Source organism: Rhea pennata, chromosome 2, assembly GCF_028389875.1.
Source record: "Rhea pennata isolate bPtePen1 chromosome 2, bPtePen1.pri, whole genome shotgun sequence".
In the NCBI taxonomy this organism is placed as follows: domain Eukaryota; kingdom Metazoa; phylum Chordata; class Aves; order Rheiformes; family Rheidae; genus Rhea; species Rhea pennata.
In genome coordinates this window covers 88,160,712-88,181,538 of record NC_084664.1, presented here as the reverse complement: position 1 = coordinate 88,181,538, position 20,827 = coordinate 88,160,712, and the positions used below count along the sequence as shown (strand labels likewise).

Below are 20,827 nucleotides of genomic sequence, written 5' to 3'. Positions count from 1 at the left end.
GGAGGTGAATCACCACCCTAGCCCAATTTCAAGAATCAAAAAGATATATAAATGGAGTAACTTTTCATTTGCCATTTAATCTTGGGAGGTGGGTACTTTAGCAGCAACAAAAAGTTAAGCACTCAGTTCTTCTCACTATGAATTAGAAAACTGTCCAAGAATAACCAGTAAAAACATGATAAAGAAACAAAACAGATCTGGGGGTTTAGCCCTGTTATCCAGAAAGCAGGAGATGAGACAAACAGTCTACAGCAGCTGGAGAAATCAGGCTACCTAGCATTATATATAGGCAGTTTGTTTCACAAAGACCATATCAAGTAACAGCAACTCTGTTCCTTGCCACATCTGTTAAGACAGTGCTGAGGGAGTGGACTACATCCCGCTGCCCTTCATTATCATTACTTTAAAAAAGTGATGCAGAGCAGTTCCTTGTATTTTCTGCCCAACACTATTAAAAAATCACTTCATGAAATCTTACTTATAAAGGTATGGAGATACCCACATTACAAAAGCATGATCATAGCGTAATGTAATACAGTGAGGAGAGTGGGCAAGGATGAAGGGTCGGACACCAGCTTTGCAGGAAGAGAGGTGTTTCAGCCTTGTCAGGCTCAAGGAATGAAAAACAAGGAGCTGCGCCCTACTCTCGGGCTCGAAGGGCAGCATAAGCACCACACGAGCAGTTGCAGAATCTGGCAGCTGCTCCCTGCCACGGAAAGGATCGCTTCGTTTGGTCACTGGCACAGTTAGCTGCCTCCGGTGCTAAGACTCCGCAAGCACAAACAGCACATATAAGGGGAAAAGGAGAAAAACCTCACAGCAGCGCATGGTGATGGCATGTAAGAGCTTCTGCGCTCCTGTCAAGGAGGTATCACCCGATCTTCTAGGCAGGAATATAGCCCTGTTTATAGGGTACCCTGAACACAGAGTATTTTTTGCTGACATAAGGCAAGTAGATGACACTGAAAGGAAGGCCAAGGACTCCCCCCACCCCTTTTCTCCCCTTCCTGAGCTCAGCAGTCTCTTTTGTAAACACGCAGCCATACGCTGCAAGAGGAACAGGCTGCACAGTGTTTTTCTCAGATGCGACCGTTAATAATTCAGCTCTCCCACAGTCATTGAAACGCTTGAATTTTGGTTACTCAATTAGTTCACTCCTTTTGTTACTGTTGCCTCTGTTTTTCTTCCCCCCTGTAATACTAGACAAAAAATGTCCACGGGCTATTCTGGGCAGCCCTTTCTGAAAGCCAGGTAACCAGTCTATTCACGGTGCCAGAACCAGCCCAGTATGATACATTTCCTATCACACAGGAAACATAATAGATGAAAGAGTTGACACCTGTTAAATTAAAAAAGAAGAACATGTGGTTTCAGGTATGCTTACATATATTGCTGTTCAACTCCTTGCTTGGGATGCAATTCAAACAGTAATAAGCAACCCAGCAGTGCTTAACACAGCATGTCACGCCAAAATACTGGAAGTATTAGAACGATAAATCTGACAGTGAATCACGATCAAGCAGCTAACTAATTTAAATTTTAATCTGGTCTCAAAAGAAAGGATGGAGATCCTTTCTTAAAAATCATCAAGCCCTGTAAAAATATTAATTAATGGTAATTACCACGACAAGTTATGTCTTTTTTTTTTTTTTTTAAACAAATCACTCTGTTATGTGAGGAATTCCATTAAGGTTTTTATGCAATTGGCAGATATTTAATGATGTCTCTATCATAGAGATAACTGTAAGAGGTTAAAACCATATATTTTGAAAAGGGTTGGTTCTGGAGCCAACTACAATTTTATTGATTTTTTTTTCCAGCAAAACAGTACTCTAACAATTAGTTTCTGAATCCTTACAGGAAATACTCATATAAACAAATACAGTTATTCTCCTGCGTGGAGATAAAGTCTTCTCTCTTTTCATTGCTCAATACTGTTCTGTATCAAATTCCAGGAGAACAGAAGGACAAAGACAAACAAAAAAGAAGAGAGAAAAAGATCATCATCCTAAAAACACTGTCTTTGGTTCACCAGAAGCTTTCATAGTTGTTCTGAAGTTGAGTATTAAAACTCAAATGATATTGTTCACAAATTGAGCAATGAAGGGATACGTCAATCTTGCATTTGAATTGATCTAGATATAGTAAGGACTGTGCACATCTGCTTACTTCTTTGTTTGCTACTGTTTATTAGGAGCAAAGCATTTTTCTAAAACATGGCACAGCTTTTGATAAAGCACTGGGTTTCCTGGACTCACTGGGGGGAATCATCACAGACACAGGCTGATAATGGATGTGATCAGAATACCCCTGACACTTGGAAGAATAAAAAAAAGTCCTGAGGAAAGGACGTATCTGAGGAAGTAGGTCTCTCTAGAAGAGAAAAAATTAAGACATCCCACTGTAAGTAAATACCCCAACAAGTTATCCAGGCTGGGTTCAACAGACCTGTGTTTCAACAAAAATACTGAAGAGTCAATGTGGGTAGCATTACTAGCTAGACTTGGGGGAAACATTTCTTAGATATACGTGAAACAAGCATCAAATTCATTGTACCTTCCTCCCCCCTTCTTGGGAAACTTAACTTTTTTTAAAAAAGTGTGTATACACACATGTACATACGTATGTAAGAACTGCAAGCGTAAGATCACCAGTCTCTCTGGAATGTTATCTAACAGCATCCTACACTGAACACATCCTTAATACTTGTTCTTGCGTGAAATCCTTGGTCTCTTTCCTATATGGAAACGGCTGGGAGAATGACACCCTTGGAAGATGGTGTATGATACCATTCCAGACACTGTAGCTGCACACAGTACGGTGTACAGTTAAAGTCTGGCTTTGCCAGAGCTACAAGACTTGCAACAGTTTCACAACAGTATTGCTCTAACACATAGCAAGTTACCTACTTGATAAGTATCAGTTTTCATTAAGTTTTTTAAACCAAAAATACAAAGGAATAAGATGAAATATTTTGCTCTGCTTCATTTCCTGAATATGATTTTTAAAAAATTGTGCGTTATTTATTTTATTGCCAAGTCTCCCATTGCAATATTACAGAAGTAGAACATAAGGCCAAATACAACCTTATATATCAAAACAGCAAAGTTCAGCAATGGAAGACTATCAGTTCATGTAGGAGCCTCAGTTATGTAACCCAGGCCTGCAAGGTTTTTGGGTCTCCATTTGAGAACAGCATACTGCAGTGCAGTTTCTAAGAAGTGGTACACAACTGCAGCAAGTGCACTACAAAAGGCCCTTTATCTTCCCACTGCAAATATTAAGAAGTTGTCATCATGCTTTTAATTCTTCCCCAACAGCAATAAAATGCAGCTTTATTCTGCAAATACCACTGCAAGTACTAGTGCCAGAGAACTCTCCCTCCCGCAGGCAGTAAAAGTTCTGTTATTCCCCACCTAAGATCTGCACACTTAAAGAATTAAGACTCTCCCAAACATGAAAATTCATTTTTAAACATTATTTGTCCCACGATAATCCTTACAAGTATAAACAAGAATTCACAACAGCCAGTGGTGTTGTAAAAAAATTTCTGGCAAAAGTCTTTTTTTTTTTTTTTTTTTAATATAAAGGAAATAGTATTTCAAGACCAGTTAAAACATGGTACGGGTTCACCATAAATCTTAAGCAGTTAGCAATAAAAATTCAGGAAAATTTTTGTATCAGCAGATATTCCTGCCTCTTCTTGCTACAGAGCACGTTGTTTGGCCCGGCAGAATAATGCCCCCTCTGTCGCAGAGCTGCGCCGCGAGACTGACGACCGCCTTTGTTTTCAAGCCTTGGCTACGCTTCAGAAATGATCTGTTGCTGACAGTGGATGTCAGCAATGGACACAGCTGAACCCAGCTGTACGGACAAGCACAGGCCTTGTTTACACAAGAACATCTTTCTGTATGACCTGCGGTGTGAATTTAAACCAATGTAATTATGTCGTCTTCCTGTTTTCCCTCATCCCCTTCCCTATAGCTCTATTCAGATAAGAGATTACTATTTAGGACTTCAGAAGACAATTAAAATAACAAAGCAGCCCACAACGTAAAGGCAGCCAAATTCTCAGTCTGTCTGAACCGAACTGATGATGTTAAATTACATCTGCTGCAGAAACGTTAATATGAAAGTATTATAATTTTGCTCCTTCTTTAGGATTTGTTTTTAAACTGGGTGGTAATCATCACACCCCTCAACGCGTGCACAAGGCTCAACTAAACACTGACGCTGAATAGTTGAAACATCTAAGCTAGGCACTTAAAGCAAACAAGCTCTCCTCAAAACTTACCTTCCTTCAAATCCTAGCGCTCTTTTCTATTCAAATACCAAAGCCCCACGCAGCAGAGCAGCCCACTGGCTCAAATTTCACAATAAGGCAACAGATCTGAGCCCTAACCCCCTTCAAAAACTGACTCAGACAACATTTAGGGGGGCAAAGGAGCTAATGCCAAAAACCCTAATGCAAGAAGGGGGGGGGGGGGGAAGAGGATAAACAGGTTTTACAGGTTTTAATTTTTGTTGCTTTAAAGCAGTAGTGCATTTTCATTTTAAAATGAACACTCCTGTAAAATGGGTACAGCCTACAGGTGAAAAGGTAGTCTTTCCTCGTTTCACTCATCTTTTTATTTTCTTTTAAATATTACATTAAAGGCATATCAACTCAAGCTAAGGGTCTTGAAAAGAGAAAATAAAACCTGGCAGAGATTTGAAAACATGTCTGTCAAATTCACAAAACCAACAGGCAATCAAACAGGTAAGAGCAGTAATTGCCTGCTGAGACAAAAGGCAATAGCACACGCCAGTACGACACCATTTGGTCATGCTTCTCATCCTGTTTCTTCTCTGAATGCAAGACGTGCCAGGTTACACAATTACGCAGCCGAAAAGTTCCAATAAAAAATGTCATAGCAGTGTGATTAGGGAATACAAAATTATTTAAACTTGTCCTCACTCTCTTCTTCTTAACTCTGCCCAAAGATTTAGGCAGCTTGTAGAAATAGCTAATTTTATTTTTGTATTTTAGGCAGAGCTATAGCAACATAACCAATAGGAGTAGTAACAAATAGGATGGGGGGGATCAGAAATACGCAAAGGTAATAAACCAATTACACACCCTTGCCCTTTGTGGTAAATGTCTAAACGAATTTCCATAGTTATGCAAGTCAATGTTCCATTCTTGGTGTCAAAATCGTGAAAGTAAGAATTTGTTGAAAAGATGACATTAGACACCTATCATCTGGAAATGTCTGGAACTATCCAGAAGAAGTTAGTCCAGACTAAGAATATTCCCTGCTCCCTCTCGAGGAGAGGTGCTCATCTTTCAGAGACCACACTGTGCTACCAGTATGGCAATTGATATCATACAGGCAGTGATCTCAATGCTGCTACCTTGGTGGCAGTCACCTCAAGATGTTCACACTGGTAAGATCCCTGCAAAGGATAAGCCTTAAGATGCAACTCTGAATTAAGGGACAGGAATTAGTTGTAGCATTGAGCTACTTAGAATTCTGGCATGTGAAACTCCATTTGGTGGGAGCAGGTAATGTCCTTAAAGCAACTTGACTGAAAATAATTAGTCTGTTATTCTCCCCAGGAAGTGTTGCCAAACAGGTGACAGTCTCTCAAAAATTGAGAAATATCTCTTTTCATACAACTCCTGGTATACTTAAGATGACAAACAGCTGTACTGCCAAGTAAGCATACTTTACAATGAAAAGCCCTCCAGCAAAGATTTTCTTCCAGTGTTTGCTACAGATTTCAGACTCTATTTCAGACTCTTGTCAGTGGGACTATCAGTCCCTCCAATAATTCTTCCTTGCCTGAATCTCCCCAGGTTTTTTGTTATGTTTTATTATTGTTATTTTGTTATTGTTGTTCCTTTTTAAATGAAGAAAGTACTGCCAGGACTCCTATTTTTGACCCAGGTTCTCCCACACAGCTGCACACTCTGCATTACATAGATTAATCCTGCAACAAGAAACTTCCCATGCCATTATTTCACAGCAACTCAGAAAGGCCTTCTGATCCACGTATTCTACAACACACACACACACAAAAAAAAAAAAAAAATACACACAGCTCTACTGGCCTGGGACCTAAACCTGCACTACAGCACTGATTCCCTCTTCTTCTAAGGGGCCCTCCTCTCTCTCCACTGACTACAGAGAGAGCTAAAGGAGACCAAACCTCCCTAAAATTAGTTTGTGCTAATATCTCCTCTCCTCCCCCCCCCCTACTAGATCGGTTGAAAAGGCTCTCAGTTTCAGCCACTCACTGTCAAGACCGAATCAGTTATCAGCTTGTATGTATTGGAGCACTGTGCAACGCATCAGTCCTTGCAACTTCCTATAGTCTTGTGCGATCTCCTCAACAAAGGCACCTAGTTCGTTTGAACTGCATTAAGAGCAAATTTACATTTCCTTGCTCACTCCCACCCCTATTCCACCAGAGATAACTGAAAATACTTTGGAATCCTCTGGAAACGAGCATATTTTAAAAGGTAACATCTGCAACATCTGACTGAGCTTTTTAGCTGTAAACATGTTTATGTTATCCTATATTATATGAGAACTGTACAAATTCAGCTTCAGTATCAAAATCTGACTTAAAGGCTTCAAGTGACGTTACCTGAAAGCTATTCCGGATGTGTGGGCAATACCTGGTTTTCGCATTCTCATTCTTGGCTGCAACACTTTGATAACTACTAAAAATAAGTAAGATAGTGAAGCTACAGCTTGGCTAGAACAGAAATTAAAAGAAAAACTAAGTTACTAATTACACACTTTGGAGTCACCTGAATTATTTTAACATAGACAACTAATTACAGCTGAATTCAAGTACAAAGCTTCACTGATGAGCTACTAGGAGACATAGTATAAGGAAACACACGGAAGACGAGTTCATTTCCAAAATGTCAATTACTCTCTTGTGCCTTCTCTTATTAGAGGTTAAGTTTTGCAAGGGGAGAGAAAGAGAAACACTTTCAAATGTTATACTAGAAAGAGAAACAAAGCTGGCCTCAAGTTTGCTTTGCCCATTCCTCTGTTCTCAGGCCTGAGTTGACAAGAAGTTGCCCACACCAGAATGCCAGATATTGCAGGGCAAAGGGGTACCAAACATTAAAGACTTTGCAAATGTGCAAAAAAAGGAAGTCAAGTTCTGTCATTGATTAGAGTATTAGTAATCATTGCTAAAAGGAAGCTGTGGTTTATTTTTAGAGATCTACTTTTAGAGAAGCATTATCTCAATATTGTCTGTTTGGGGTATTAGAGGAAAAAATGTTTTCCTCCTACTAAATTTGAAGTTACCAAATTTCCTATAAGTACTGACCAGCTCAAAAAATATTTTAAAATGAGAGAATCTTTCAGGGGTCTTTCCTTCACTAGAAAATGAAAGATGAAGCAATGGTTACAAACAACGTTTAGTTTCATGAACTTGAGGAAACTTGGACATTTGTCATTCTCAAAGAAAACAAGTTCTTTGTAGAGTTTTGGAATTGATTAAAGGCTATTTTCAAAGGATGCCACCCATGTTGGCATTGTACTAAGCTCATTTCTAGGTCAAACTAGTATATGGACTCATTTTCAAGCCTCTAAACACTACCGATGCAAGAACCAAACCAGCTACTGCATAATCACCCTTTCAGTGATCAGCACGTGATTCCCCCACCAAGCCCCAACACATGCATAAACACAGTAGCCCAGAGTTCAAACACACAGAATAAGACTACAGGTTCTGAGAAAACATCAGAAATGAGTCACTGCAACACGCTTGGTCTGTTTGCTGCATAAAACAGTTTTCTGCAGAATTTCTGATACTCAGTTATAACCTAAGGTAAAAGCAAAACCACGTGTCTACAAATGGAAGACTTTACCTTAATTTCCATTAGATCTGAATGTTTTCCCTCTAGAAAAGGGATATATATTGTATAAGAGACTGAACCGAAACCAGGGGAGAAGATAAAGCATCTAGTAACTCTAGGAAGGCATAAAGAAGGTATTGTAACAAATAATAGCTTGGAAAACGAATTTTACGTTTGCATACAATCTCCTCTCCCTTTCCAGTAGCTCTGCACTGTTGGGCAAAGCTTTTTTTGGGGGGAGGGGGTGGCAGGGGGGTGTTCAGAGCTGGTTCTGACCAGCAAGCACTAGTACAGTCTGTCCTTAACATCTCCAGAGAAAACTGAGGTTTGCTAATAAAATTCCCTGAAAGCATGGAATGGTACAGCTCATTACAGAATCTCAAAACATATGAAACCAAGTCAACCAGGTAGTGGGCAACCCAAGGCAGGTACAAACTAGGGCTAATCTATCCACAAGACTACTGGCTTTAAGCCTCCTTTACAGATTTTGTATTAGACCACAATCTGTATCAGAAGGCTCTGCAAAGCAAAAGTTTTCCATACTGAAGTTTGAATCTGCATTTCAGTCTTTCTGCTGGCTGACCATGCCTAATAGGAGTTGCACATTAATATCTGACAGTATTTGAAATAAAGTTTGAGCTATATGCACAAATGGAGATGGTTTATTACATGTCACTTTAAGGATATGGTTTATTACATGTCACTTTAAGTAACAAGCAGTCCTCTGTCCTGAAGGAAAAGGCAGTTGAGCATCTTTAGCTACCTCAGAGGAAGATGAAGCACAACTGACAAGCAGGTACTTCTCTACTCAGTAACACTCAACAGATTTCTTCACGTCTCCTCAGCACCATTCCTGTGAATCACACAAGCTGATCGGCTTGGTCTCCTATTTTGCAACAAAGCTTAAGAATTATTTCTTAGATTCTACCGAGTTTCCTACATATATAAATACGGTCTGTAACTCCAAGCTACTATGGCTCAGTCAGAACCCAGACAGTTTCTTCCTCAGTAGAAATAAAAGTCTTACTATTAGAGGCATGCATCACCTTCTTCCTCTTCACACAATTCAGACTCACACTGCACAGCTTATTCTCCAAATATAATCCTGAACCTGCTCTATTAAAAAGAGAACTGAAAGAATGATCGAGATAGCTAGTCAGAAATAGGAAACTTTAAAAAGTAAAAGTTAGTTCAGTATTGCTTCTTCTGATAGGTCTCCACACAAATTCAAGGAAGATGGAGCATACTTCTGTAGAGGCTCATGCACTACTTAATTGCATAGTATAAACTAAATTTGCTATTATTTTCCACAAGTTCAACAATGCAAGTAGTTATAAACAAAGAGCTCTGTTCTAACGAGAAAGGAATAAAGCCATTACAACAGCATGCCTATCACCCTTGAAAATGATATTGTTGCTATTTGTAGCGCTTTGTGAACATAACAGACTGAAGTACGGAAGGGAAAACAAAGGCACACAGAAGACAACTCTGAAGTTTGGTAGTTTTTCCACTGTCACTTCTAAAAATTCCTCACATTTTACACAGGAAGAATTTCTTTTTTGTGCGTAGGTGTAAACCCACACAGGCATTTAAGCCCTACACAACAGTTTATTCCCCTCTAACCATGCTATCGCTACAGTTACAGTAGTGCAATTCAGTCTGGGAAGTGTCCAGTGAAGAACAGTGCCCTATGTATTTTTATACATATGTACACACGTGTGGGGAGGTGGGAGAGGGCGCATACACACAGATGCATGCCTGTACATCTGTATCTATCTGTACATAGTATGGCCATGCACAGAGAGCGTACACAAGGCAGTCATGCATTATTTAGTCCTCGTGCCTCATCACCTCTTTCTCTACCTGCCCCATTGAACTGAGCACACAAAAGCAGGAAACTATTGCCTGCAACAAGCCATCACTGCAGCTCTTGTTCTTCCAAATCAGAAATGGGGGAAGGGCTGTGGGAATCAGGTAACTCATCTCAAAGTGCCCAATAACATACACCATTTCCAAGAAGATAAAATTCTGTAATACATCCCTATTTAAGTTATGCAGTATTTCATTTCCAAGACAGGCATTGATGGCCCAATTTTTATTGCATGCCTTGAAGCATGGAGGGCTGATAACCCTTTTATTTTGCTAGCTAAACTGTACATGTCATTAGTGATGTAGTGGCCAGCACTTACGTAGCAATTTCACATATTCCAAAATGTTAAACTCAGTGTGGCTGTTAAAAGTGTCAAACAGCTGAACACACCATCACACCCCAAACATAAGCCTCATGACAGCAAGTTCCACTACTCGGTTACATTTTATACATAAAAGCCCTCCTCTCTCCAGCTACATTGAGGGTATAGCCTTTAGTTCTCTTAAATCATCCACCTTTCCACAATTTTGGAGTGGCAAATGAGGAAAGCCCTCTTCACTGTCTCTTCGCTGTCAACTGCACGTTCTTCTTTGTCCTGCTGCAGCTTACGCTCAAGTAGTCAGCAGCGGCAGTTCAGGATCCCTCTGCAAGTGGCTGTGCATCCTCCAGCACCATCGTGCCAACTTCACACAGACAAAATTCTGTGAAGCCATAAAGATGTCCCTTTCTCTCTCCCTCCACTCTCCCTCCCCCTGATTGCATAAGCTTATTTTCAGCATTTGGCAGGAGAATGAATGTATTAGATCACAAAGGACCAAATTTGTTGTTGTTGTTCTCCTTTTGAGCTTCCTTAATTAGGTCTCCAGTATTTCAAAATTAAAAGGGGGAGGGGGGAAATGCACGATGGTGTAGAAAACTATCAATATTAATGAATAAGCCACACTTCCAGTTTTTAAAAATATTCTGTTTGAGGCTAAATCAGCATATCTAAAACTGACCTATTTGAAGTAAGTATGTCACCAACAAGTTCACAATTTCTAGCTCAGCATTTGTGTAATAATTCTAGTCCGTCCTGAAAATGACTGTTGACCTCAAGACACACAGAAACACAAGAAAACCAAACCAAAAACCTATTCACCACCTCCTCCAACAAATCTATTAGGGTAATGCTTGACAGTTGTCTTGTCAAAGATGTATTTGACTGTTAGAATGAACCAGATTATACAAGAGATGTTCACTTCTAATTAAATCGAGCCCAAGTCCTTGCAAATATGAATTAAAATCTTTTCCCTAGCATACTTTTATTTATTGTAAAAGTGATGCATTGGGATTCATCTCCTCATTCTGGAACACTACTAAAAAAAGGTCCCATTGTAGGGAGAAAGAGTGCAGAACAAGCATTCTTTGTAAAGTCTCCTTTCAAGATTAAGCTTGTTATTTAAAAGCTAAAACATCATCATCTTCCAGCTCTTCTGATATATACACAAGACTGAAACAACAAATTTTTTATAGTTGAAAACTGAAGTGAGAAATTTTAATGAAGTATTTTACCAGTGATCTCCTCCTGTGTTAAAATTTATATTAAAACTTGTACTACCCTTGTAACAGCAGAAACCTGTTTTCAGTAGCGTGTGTCAACAGCATGAAGGATTGCAGAAACAAAATGATCACTGAACATTACTAAGTTATCATGTGTATTAGTTTCAAAATAAATAATATTATATAACAACTAGGTTTAGAAAAAGTTAGACATTGTTCATAATTCAGAAAGATGCAAGCATTATATCATCTACCACCATTAAAATAGAATCTGTAAGGAACATGTGACCAAGCTCATAAAAAACAACTAGAAGTTCAAACTTGGAGAGACAGAACATCTTCCATCCTAAATTTGCTATTAGGCCTACAAAACTTTATGTATTTTCTTGGTTAGCAAGAGCACTTCAACTACTTTGAACTGGAGTAGCTTCCAAGTTGGCAAAATCCAAGGCAAACTATTTACAGAAGGTATTATTTTTTTCCTGCATGAGAACTCTATCTGAACTACTGAACTACTACTGAAACTTTCTATCATTTATTTGTACATGTATACCATGAACAATCCATCATATGTTTAAGCATTTGCACAAGGACAGCATCCGCTGGAAGAAATTTGAGTTACTGCAGCATTACTAGTTTCTCTGTTTCTGTTCTCTAGAAACAGTGTTATTGCACAGTCCTTCCCACACAACTGCCTTGCATACAATCATGTCTGTGTCTGTCTTTCAGTCTAAGGATAGAAAACCCAAACATTAAAAAAGCAACTTGAAGTGGCAATATACTGAATTCAAAACCCATGAATCCATAAAGTTCAGTCTCAGTTTTTGGACTAGAAGAACAGAGTATGGGGAGTGGGGAGATGTGGAAAATTAAATTTCTTCTGTATTTTACCAAAACCAAACATAGCAAGTTCCCTCAGTTCTGACAGTCTGAAAACACATTTTAAACTATGTAGTTTCTTGCTCCTCTCACATAAGAAAAATGCAAAGATATCATGACTACATGGGGACATGTTCTCATACTGGCTATCTTCCCAATGTTGTTAGTCATTTGGGTGAACCAAAGAGAGAAGCACAGCATGGCACAGAACAAGCTTATTCTGCCAGTAATTCAGAAGGACTTTCTGACCATTTATCTTTACTTCTGAAGTTCATTGTTTTACACTGTTTTTCTCCCTCATTAGATCTGTCTTTCATTCATCCAGTGTCAAAGCCTCTGGAGATGAAAGGACATTGCTCTCTCAGAGAGAGCCACAAAGCAACAACTACTCAAACTGTGACAGACCGTACCTTACAATTTCATAAAACACGCACTGGGGATTTTTGCCTAGAGGCTTAGCATACCCAAGCAGGGATGTCAAAACAGAGTCTTTAAAAAGAATTTTAAAATTTCTTACTAGAGAAAACGTAAAAAGTATTTAACATGCTGACGCTGGGAGATGCAGTAGTTATCGCTCAAAGAAAGTGTGACGTAATAATCAAACCTCTTGAAACAAACTCCCATCCTCCCCTCCAAAAAAATCATACCAACAGCCTGTACCACTGGCAATAGGCAGGTCTATACATTACTGCAAATGTAAAACAGATGGTCAGAAAAGATCTGGTGTGCCATATATATCTAAGTAATACTACATAAAGCAAGATGCTTTAACATAGTAAAAAACATGAACACACAGCCCTCTCAAGTGTAAAACCAACGCACAGTTTAGGCATAGCAGATAGTCAAAGAGACAGGTGCCACCTGCACAATAGAATTTTTATGGTAAAAAAAAATAGTCAAATTAAAAAAAAAATCAGTGGTTCAAGACGCACAATTACAAGATGCTTTAGATATCATGAAAATTTATCTTGAAATGTAGTAAAGATTAAAAGGTGAGAGAATTGCAAAAATAATCTTTAAACAATACAAAATGGAATTGGAAAGTCAAATGAACATAATGGAGAACAAATTCTCATGGTAAAGCCTGCTTTAAACACAGTATAAAATTTAGTTTATAAGGCTTTACTAATTAATATAAATGATGGGTTAAAAAGATCAGTTATGAAACTAATGAGAGATTCAGCTATATTTCCAATAAAAAATAATTTCCTTATTCTAACAATTTAATTTTTGGGCTCTGTGTAGGAGATTAATTGAAAAAATCTGATACTATTTTCAGTTTTTATTCATACTGAAACAAAGCTTTTTAAACTGAAATGTTGACACTTATATTTTCCTCCATCTCTGTTCTAATGATCTCACTCCATCCAGCTTTATCAAGATGAGAGAAGGGAGAAGTCTAACACAAAACTTTGCTTACACAACAACAGCAGGACTAAGTCTCAGTATGAACACAGAAAAATTGACCTCACCACCGCCTATTATCAAGAGCTCCCAAACTGCATCCTCTCGTGCACCACTGCAAAGAGCAGCAGCAGTTCTTAACCATGCAAGCCCAGAGGAGGGACTAGAGTACTCTGAAGGACAGAACTGGTGGAAAATGCACAAAACACCCCATCTCACTGCAAGAAAGAACAGGTCAGGAGTTAGCATTCCTCTCACCTTTGACGCTTGTCGAAGCCATCGCAAGTATTCAGTGAAGTTATCAAAACAAATGTAATAGGTCTGGCTTTGAGGTCCAGAGGAGCTAAATGCTAAACAGTGCTGGTGCTTTTTCACTTCTTCCACCTGCAGTAAAGGCACAAAACAGTCAGTAAATACAAATCAAAAGCTCTTTGCTGAACTCAGGGCAAAGTTAAAACATGCCCAGAAGGAGCTCTTCAAACAGAGTTGTACCAACCCTCTCAAGCACTCGAGCTGTATCGAATATTCATCAAACCTATATAAGTAAAGAATCAGAACAACTACAAGCAGTTAAACAGAACTTTAAGCCCACCCACGTCTGTTTTCCAAAATAATAGGAAATCTTCTTAAAAAAACACAATAAAGACAGACACACAGACTTTAAGGCTGAAAAAAAAAAAAAAAAAAACCCAAACCCCTCCTAGCCACGTGTCTTAACTTCATGTCACACGAGCAAGAGATATGCAAACCTGAGATGGTGCCAAGGAATTCTAGTTTGAGTTGACAGTTGTTAAAACTAAAATAAAATCTGTATGTAGCTGCTATTTTCAATGTCTGGAGCCCTCTGAGGTTCATTTCCTTTCAACTTGATCTTATTTTTAAAAGTTTTTATTCTGGGTATTGCAATCTTGTTTTTGCTCACTATCCTTAGTACGGTATGGAAGATGTGCAGAGACTTCCAGGTCTGACGAAGGAACCAAAGAAGGAAAGCACCAAGAACGTCAATATTTTAAGACAGAGTGAACACCATAAAAGGTGTCCTAGGGAGAGGCATTTAAAGCTGTCTTTGGACAACCTAAAGGAGCACAATTTATACTCCTGACTAGCAGCAGGCTATTAAAAACAGGCTTAACAAAATGCTTCTCTTACACCCCAATTAAATTCATTAGCATTTCTCAACTTGCTAAAAACCACCCCAGAATACATCATTCTGTTGCTGTACACGAGGAGTCCCACACAACTTATGGTCTCCGTGTCTCAGCACTGCATTCTGGAATGCCTTCACAAACCAGGAAGTGCAGAGTATTTATGGGGTTGAGGAAGAATATTTTTGAGCGATAATTTAAAAAAACACTTAATTCTGTGCCAAGCATCCTCCACCCAAGCTTTGTCAGTAAAAGCCCTCAGCACATTTTTCCCAGCTCAATTCTCCTTTTCTTTTTAAATTTGCTGTCAACTTTCAGATTAACAATCTGTATGTTTCACATTACAGGAGGCATTTTTGTGCCAGAACAACTTAGAAATTCCATGTTAAGTATTTAAGAAAAAACACACAACCCTTCTTTAAGGCAAAAAAGAAATTTTTTAAAGAGAAGGCCTATGAGGGCCAGGAATACCATTCACTGTCAGAGTGTGTGCACACAGTCTCTACTTCAGTGCATCCAGGAACGAGTTGAACAGTCATGTGAAGAATCATAAAAAGGGATGGGAAAAAACTCCTAAAAGCAGGGACTGCTTTTCACACTGCTAGCATAAAATATTAATCAATCAACTCCAGTCTCTGTATGGAGCCTTACGAAGTTTGTTTCTCTCTCAATGACCCAAGTGTTAAACTTATCAACACGCAAAGTCAAACAACATTATTTCAGGTGTAAATTCAACCTCAGGCTGAGGGAGTAAAATGGATTCTTTCCCCATCACCTTGGGTAATCAACCTGGTAATAGTGATCTGAACCCATATGTAAGCTGAAATTGTTAATGATGCAATCCTACTATCTTCACTGAAGTTTCACAGATGTAATTAATCAGAAAAAATTCAGCTTCAGCTTTTTAGAACTAAAAATGTTTGCTACTGTTCACTTACATTACACCACTACTCAATATAATGCTGAATGTTCAAAAAAATCCCAGATGTTCAAAACAAACCCATGCCCTTTTAGGTTGGTTTTCAGATCTTGCAAGTAACACGGCATGGATAAAAACCAGACAAAGAGGTATACTATAGGTCATACACAATATGCAATATATAAAAATACATAGATACAATAAACTGTGTATCATTTAGCTGTGTATGAATGCACATATAAAATTATTTACCACTGCACACAAGCAGAGGAGACTGCAGTCCATAGAAAACTGAATGCATTTCCATCATTGCTCTTTAATATTTTAATCCAAATTTTGTAAACTGTTAAGTAGGAAGCTGACTACAATCAGAAGTCAGTTATTTGCTCTGATGATCCAACCTGCAGAACAAGTGTGTGTGTGTGCGTGTGTTTTTTTTTTTTTTTTTTTTTTTTGGGGGGGGGGGCGGAGTGGTGGGGGGGAGGGAGGAGAAGAAATCATTGTAATGGAACATGATCTTCTCTGCATAAAGAGACAGGGGTTAAGTGAACAGCATTAGCAACCAAATACCAAAAGCAAAAACTTACTTTTCCACCAATTAAAGGGAGGACATGCATCTTTCCAGTCTGACTTTCTTTTACTGATGAGACAATTAGGCATGTTCCACAAAGGATAGCTTGGCGTCTTGTCCATCTGTTAACTGGCAAATGTATTTTCCCTTTTCGAACATTGTACATTCCTGAGAGCTGAATCCGTTCAGCACTGCCAATGCTGTGGGGCTTTCCTGAAATGGAAACAAAAGCATCTACTTATCACAGAGAATCTTTGCTATATTCACTGAAGTCTTCTGAATACAGTCAACCGTGTGACAAATGAAAATCAGCTTAGGAACCACACAAGCAGATGATAGAATCACAGAATCAGTAAGGTTGGAAGGGACCTCTGGAGATCATCTAGTCCAACCTCCCTGCGCAGCAGGGTCACCTACAGCATGGTAGGCAGGGTTGCATCCGGGTAGGCCTTGAAGATCTCCAGAGAAGGAGACTCCTCAACCTCCCTAGGCAACCTGGTCCAGTGCTCCGTCACTCTCACAGGGAAGAAACTCTCCCTCACGTTCAGGCGGAACTTCCTGTGCTTCAGTTTCTGCCCACTGCCTCTTGTCCTGTCACACGGGACAACTGAAAAGAGTTTGGTCCTGAAATAACGGAGTATCGGCTTCAGTAGTTCCTTCATAGGTTGAAGTATACGAACAAGTTGCTATCATGAAGAGTAGACTAGTCTTGCAGTTCCATAACCTGCAATAGTCACAGAAGTACCAATTAATGGTACCAACCTTCTTTTGTGGGACCTGGCAATCAAACGTTCATTCTCAACAGTAAGGTACTACGCTAGGTAGCTTACTGCTGAGTTCATGCTCACCCTACTGTAACTGCAAAAGGGGGTAAAGTACTACTGCATGTTCACTCATACCTTCGCATTTCACTGTCTCTTTTCTCATTATCCTTAAGGTCACGTTCGAATAGCTTAAATACAACTTCCCATGTAGCATAGTTCCTACTCCCTCCAGTTCACCCTGTTCCATCCAAACCCACAGCAGAAGTGGTGCATTAAGCCAGAACGTAAACAAGAGACAACCTAGATGAAACCCCCAAATGACTCTGTTTCAGTCTAAATGGAGCTCCAGAAAGAGTGAAGTACTTTTGTCTATATTACAATGAATTCACTATTTATAATAATTCAGATAATTAGCTAGACTAACAATTAGACCAAATCTATTAAAAGACTCTTCATCTCTAAATGGCTCAGACTCTACTAATAGGATTGTGCTTTCTACAGAAACAACCATTAACAATGGCAATATGATGAAAACAAGTATCCATCTCTTCCTTCTGTTCTTTCATGGACCAAGTTCTTTCAGGACATAAATGGGAAGAAGCACAATTAGCTCATTTTAATCCAAAGAATGTATCCCCATCAAGTTACCATATCAAATCCTAAATAATCAGGCCCAGATCAGAATTCCCCCCAAAAATCCTGGAGTCTCCTGCAAACAGAGACAAGAGGTAATCACATTTAAGTTAAATGGTTTGAGATTTCTGGAAAAACATCAGTGGCAGTGAACCTTCAAAAGCAGCTCCCCTCAGAGAAGGGATAAAAGCTGCATTACCTCTACAAAGCTTCCTGATCATGACACCCAAGATAAACCACTCATCTTCCTACACTGACCTTTAACAAAAACCCTTCAGAAACAAGAATTATCAACAGGCAAGGACTCTAGAAAAGCAGAAGGCTGAATATCTCTTCTAACCCAGATATTTCAGAACAGTGCCAGTTAAACTGAGGTACTGACAACTGCTGCACACTATTACTCCAGCTTGCTCCTACTTCTTAAATGACAGCTCATTTGTCTCAATGAGTCTGCTCTTCCCTTCAAATTACCTCACCGAAGATAGAAGACACTTACCACATGGCCAGTACTTCTCTGAACCCCTCCACCCCAATCCTGCATTAATTCTTGCCCTTATCTTTAAAAATAGATATCTTGAATCTTCTTGCCAGTTTAATGAGCCAAGACCTGGCTCATAGTTTCTTCAAACCTTGCTCTGCTCTAATAAACATTGGCGTTTAGGCTACCAATGTCTGCCAGGTTGGATATGCAGGAACATTATACTAGTGCTCGTAGCTAAAAGACAAAATAATGCCTACAGGGTATTGGCATTTATTAAAGGAAAAAAAAAAAAAAAAAAAAAAAAACCACAGCTGCCCCAAGAAAGCAATAATTTCACTGCCAAGCAAATTCAAATCCAACAACAGGAACTGTGGATAAACACTTTTCTTAAGGCCAACAGAATAGTGGAAGTGGAGAATATCCATTGTACACAAAGTTACGGAAAGACTGGTAAGAAATACAAGTCAGTAAAACAGAGCAACTCAGCATTAGTTAAATACAGAAGTTGAATCAAATAGTACACTCAGAATATGCAAAATGCTGTTGCAAAGTAACTGATATTTTACCTAGCTTGTGCAGAACACTGATGCAAAGCATTAATGAAAACATTAACCACGCACAAAAGCAGTAACATCTCTGTAATAAAAAGTGCCCGTTAAACGCTAAAAGCATGGTTGTAGGAAAAATGGTTGTTAGGAGTATGGACAGTTTCACCTCAAAAGCAATGTTTTAAGCAAGAATGTCTCCCAGAGTCTGTTTCTGGCTGCTTGCTCTAACTTTATCACCTGTTGGAAAAGCACATCTCATTGCTGAGGGAACTTTTCAGGACTGCAAAGCCCAGTCTGAATCCCTTGGAAAGCCAAGACCATTCAGCATCACGTATTTTAATATAGCTGAATGCAACTTTATCCCTGTAGGAACAAAGAACTTAGGTCACACCTAATACGGGGAGAACTGTGTCCTGGACAACACCGGTCCTCAGAAGTTCTTTGGGATTATGGTGGATAACAAAGAACATGAGCTCTCACTACAGCCAAACAGCCTGGGATGAAACATGAGAACATTCAGTAACAGCAGAGAAGTAACATTATCCTGTCTACTGCACTGGGAAAATGATTACTAGAATACCACATTAGCTGTCTACACTTCAAAAAGGGTGCTGAAAAATTAGAAAGCCTTCAGAAAAGTTACAGGAAAAAAAAAATCAGAAGCCTGGGAAATCTGCTTCCTAGGACAAGACTAATCAATTACTCTCATGGATTAACCCCACAGCTAGAGATACCTGGACAAGTGAGTACTCATAATTTGCAAAAAGGCAGTTCTGCAAACTTTTGATAAATTCAACTGAGGTTATAAATTGCAAATCACAGTAAATTATTATTGTTAAAAAAATTGTAAATTATTATTGTTCTAAAGCTAGAACAGACCTACGACTTAAAATATTTATGCTAGGACTGAACTGTACTCTCTCAAACTACAGGTTTGATGAAACAATCACCAGGGTAAAATCTTCAGATATTCACCCAAAGACTGTTGCAACAGTCAAGTCTGAATGATTTAACCAACTCTAACCAACTGAGCTAAACCTGCCCCCCTACGCAAGACTAGCAAATTCTGCTCCTTGCTACGTGAAAGCTAGAACAATCCTCATGAGAAAGTATAAAATACTGAACCTCTTTCATTAAAACAAGCTGTTTCTATCTTCATATTCTTGCCCACAGCACTACATCACTTGAGAAGTCTACATTTAATATTGGATCACATGTTGCCTGAAACACAATCTCCTCACGTATCATTGTTTTCTTCCTCTTAAGGGTTTCAATGGCTTCCTGTAGCCATTGAAATTTAGTAGTATCACAACATTCTATTATTATGCAAAATTCACCAAATGGCAAAAGCTGTTGACTTATTCTGAGTTTAAATAATGGTTATTCAAGGACATATCAATTAATAGTGGAACCGGATCCCTAAATCCCCCAGAAGTGGTGCAGGTAATTTGGAGCAAAAGCTGTCTAACAGGAAGCAACCCTGCCTACTGAAAGATAAGCTTGAACAGACTGCAGCTTTAAAAAGCTCAGCTATTTGCTGTCAGAAGAGCATAAAGAACAGGAAAAGTTTAAATGACAGTAAGCTATGGAGATATGGCCACAACAAAAGAAGAATGGGAACTGAAAACAGTGCAAAGCAATCCCAACACTTGCTGCTCCTCACTTCACTGCGGAAAGCAGCAGGTGGCAGAGTCGCCCACTGCCCCAGAGCGCAGCTACTGCCAGAACGCACACCAGCGACAGGAGAGAGCAGAAAAAGGAGCTAAGACTCAGAGGTACCCTAGTTCATTTTTACAATCTGGGGGGGGAGGGGGGTTCAAACGAAAAGGCATCCACAATTGATGCAAATGACCTTTTTCTTTTTCAGAGTTTAGGAAAGGGACAAACAATTAAAACCCTACCAGAACTTCTTTAGAATAAGGATCAAGAGGTAACGAAGTGTAGGAATTATTAGATAGTCATAATGTCACCAGTAAAATAAATCAGTTGTTGAGGTAACCTACTAGTGCTGGTAAAAATACTGTTTTCAAGTAAAGGGCTCAGCAGTTCTGAAATTACCTTCCTCAGTCCATCTGACAGACTTCCCATTTGCGCTTGAGGAAATAGCGTGAGATTCACATTCAGATTTTTCTTCAGTTTTTACTATACCCAAAGGGAGCAGATGAGTTTGAGAGGCTTGTGATATTATTTTGAAGCTGACAGTTCTG

The 20,827-nt window shown here is 39.1% G+C and overlaps 1 protein-coding gene across 1 annotated transcript in view; it reads right to left on the bottom strand.

The window, feature by feature from the left end:
• The window catches only part of PHLPP1 (PH domain and leucine rich repeat protein phosphatase 1), a 152,210-nt gene that overhangs the window by 49,166 nt on the left and 82,217 nt on the right, over window positions 1-20,827 (bottom strand). Inside the window, exons 3-4 of the mRNA XM_062568509.1 lie at window positions 16,211-16,407; window positions 13,818-13,943 (exon numbers count right to left, since the gene is read on the bottom strand). Of these exons, the coding sequence (XP_062424493.1) occupies window positions 13,818-13,943; window positions 16,211-16,407 (323 nt within the window). The remainder of the gene's footprint in view (window positions 1-13,817; window positions 13,944-16,210; window positions 16,408-20,827) is intronic.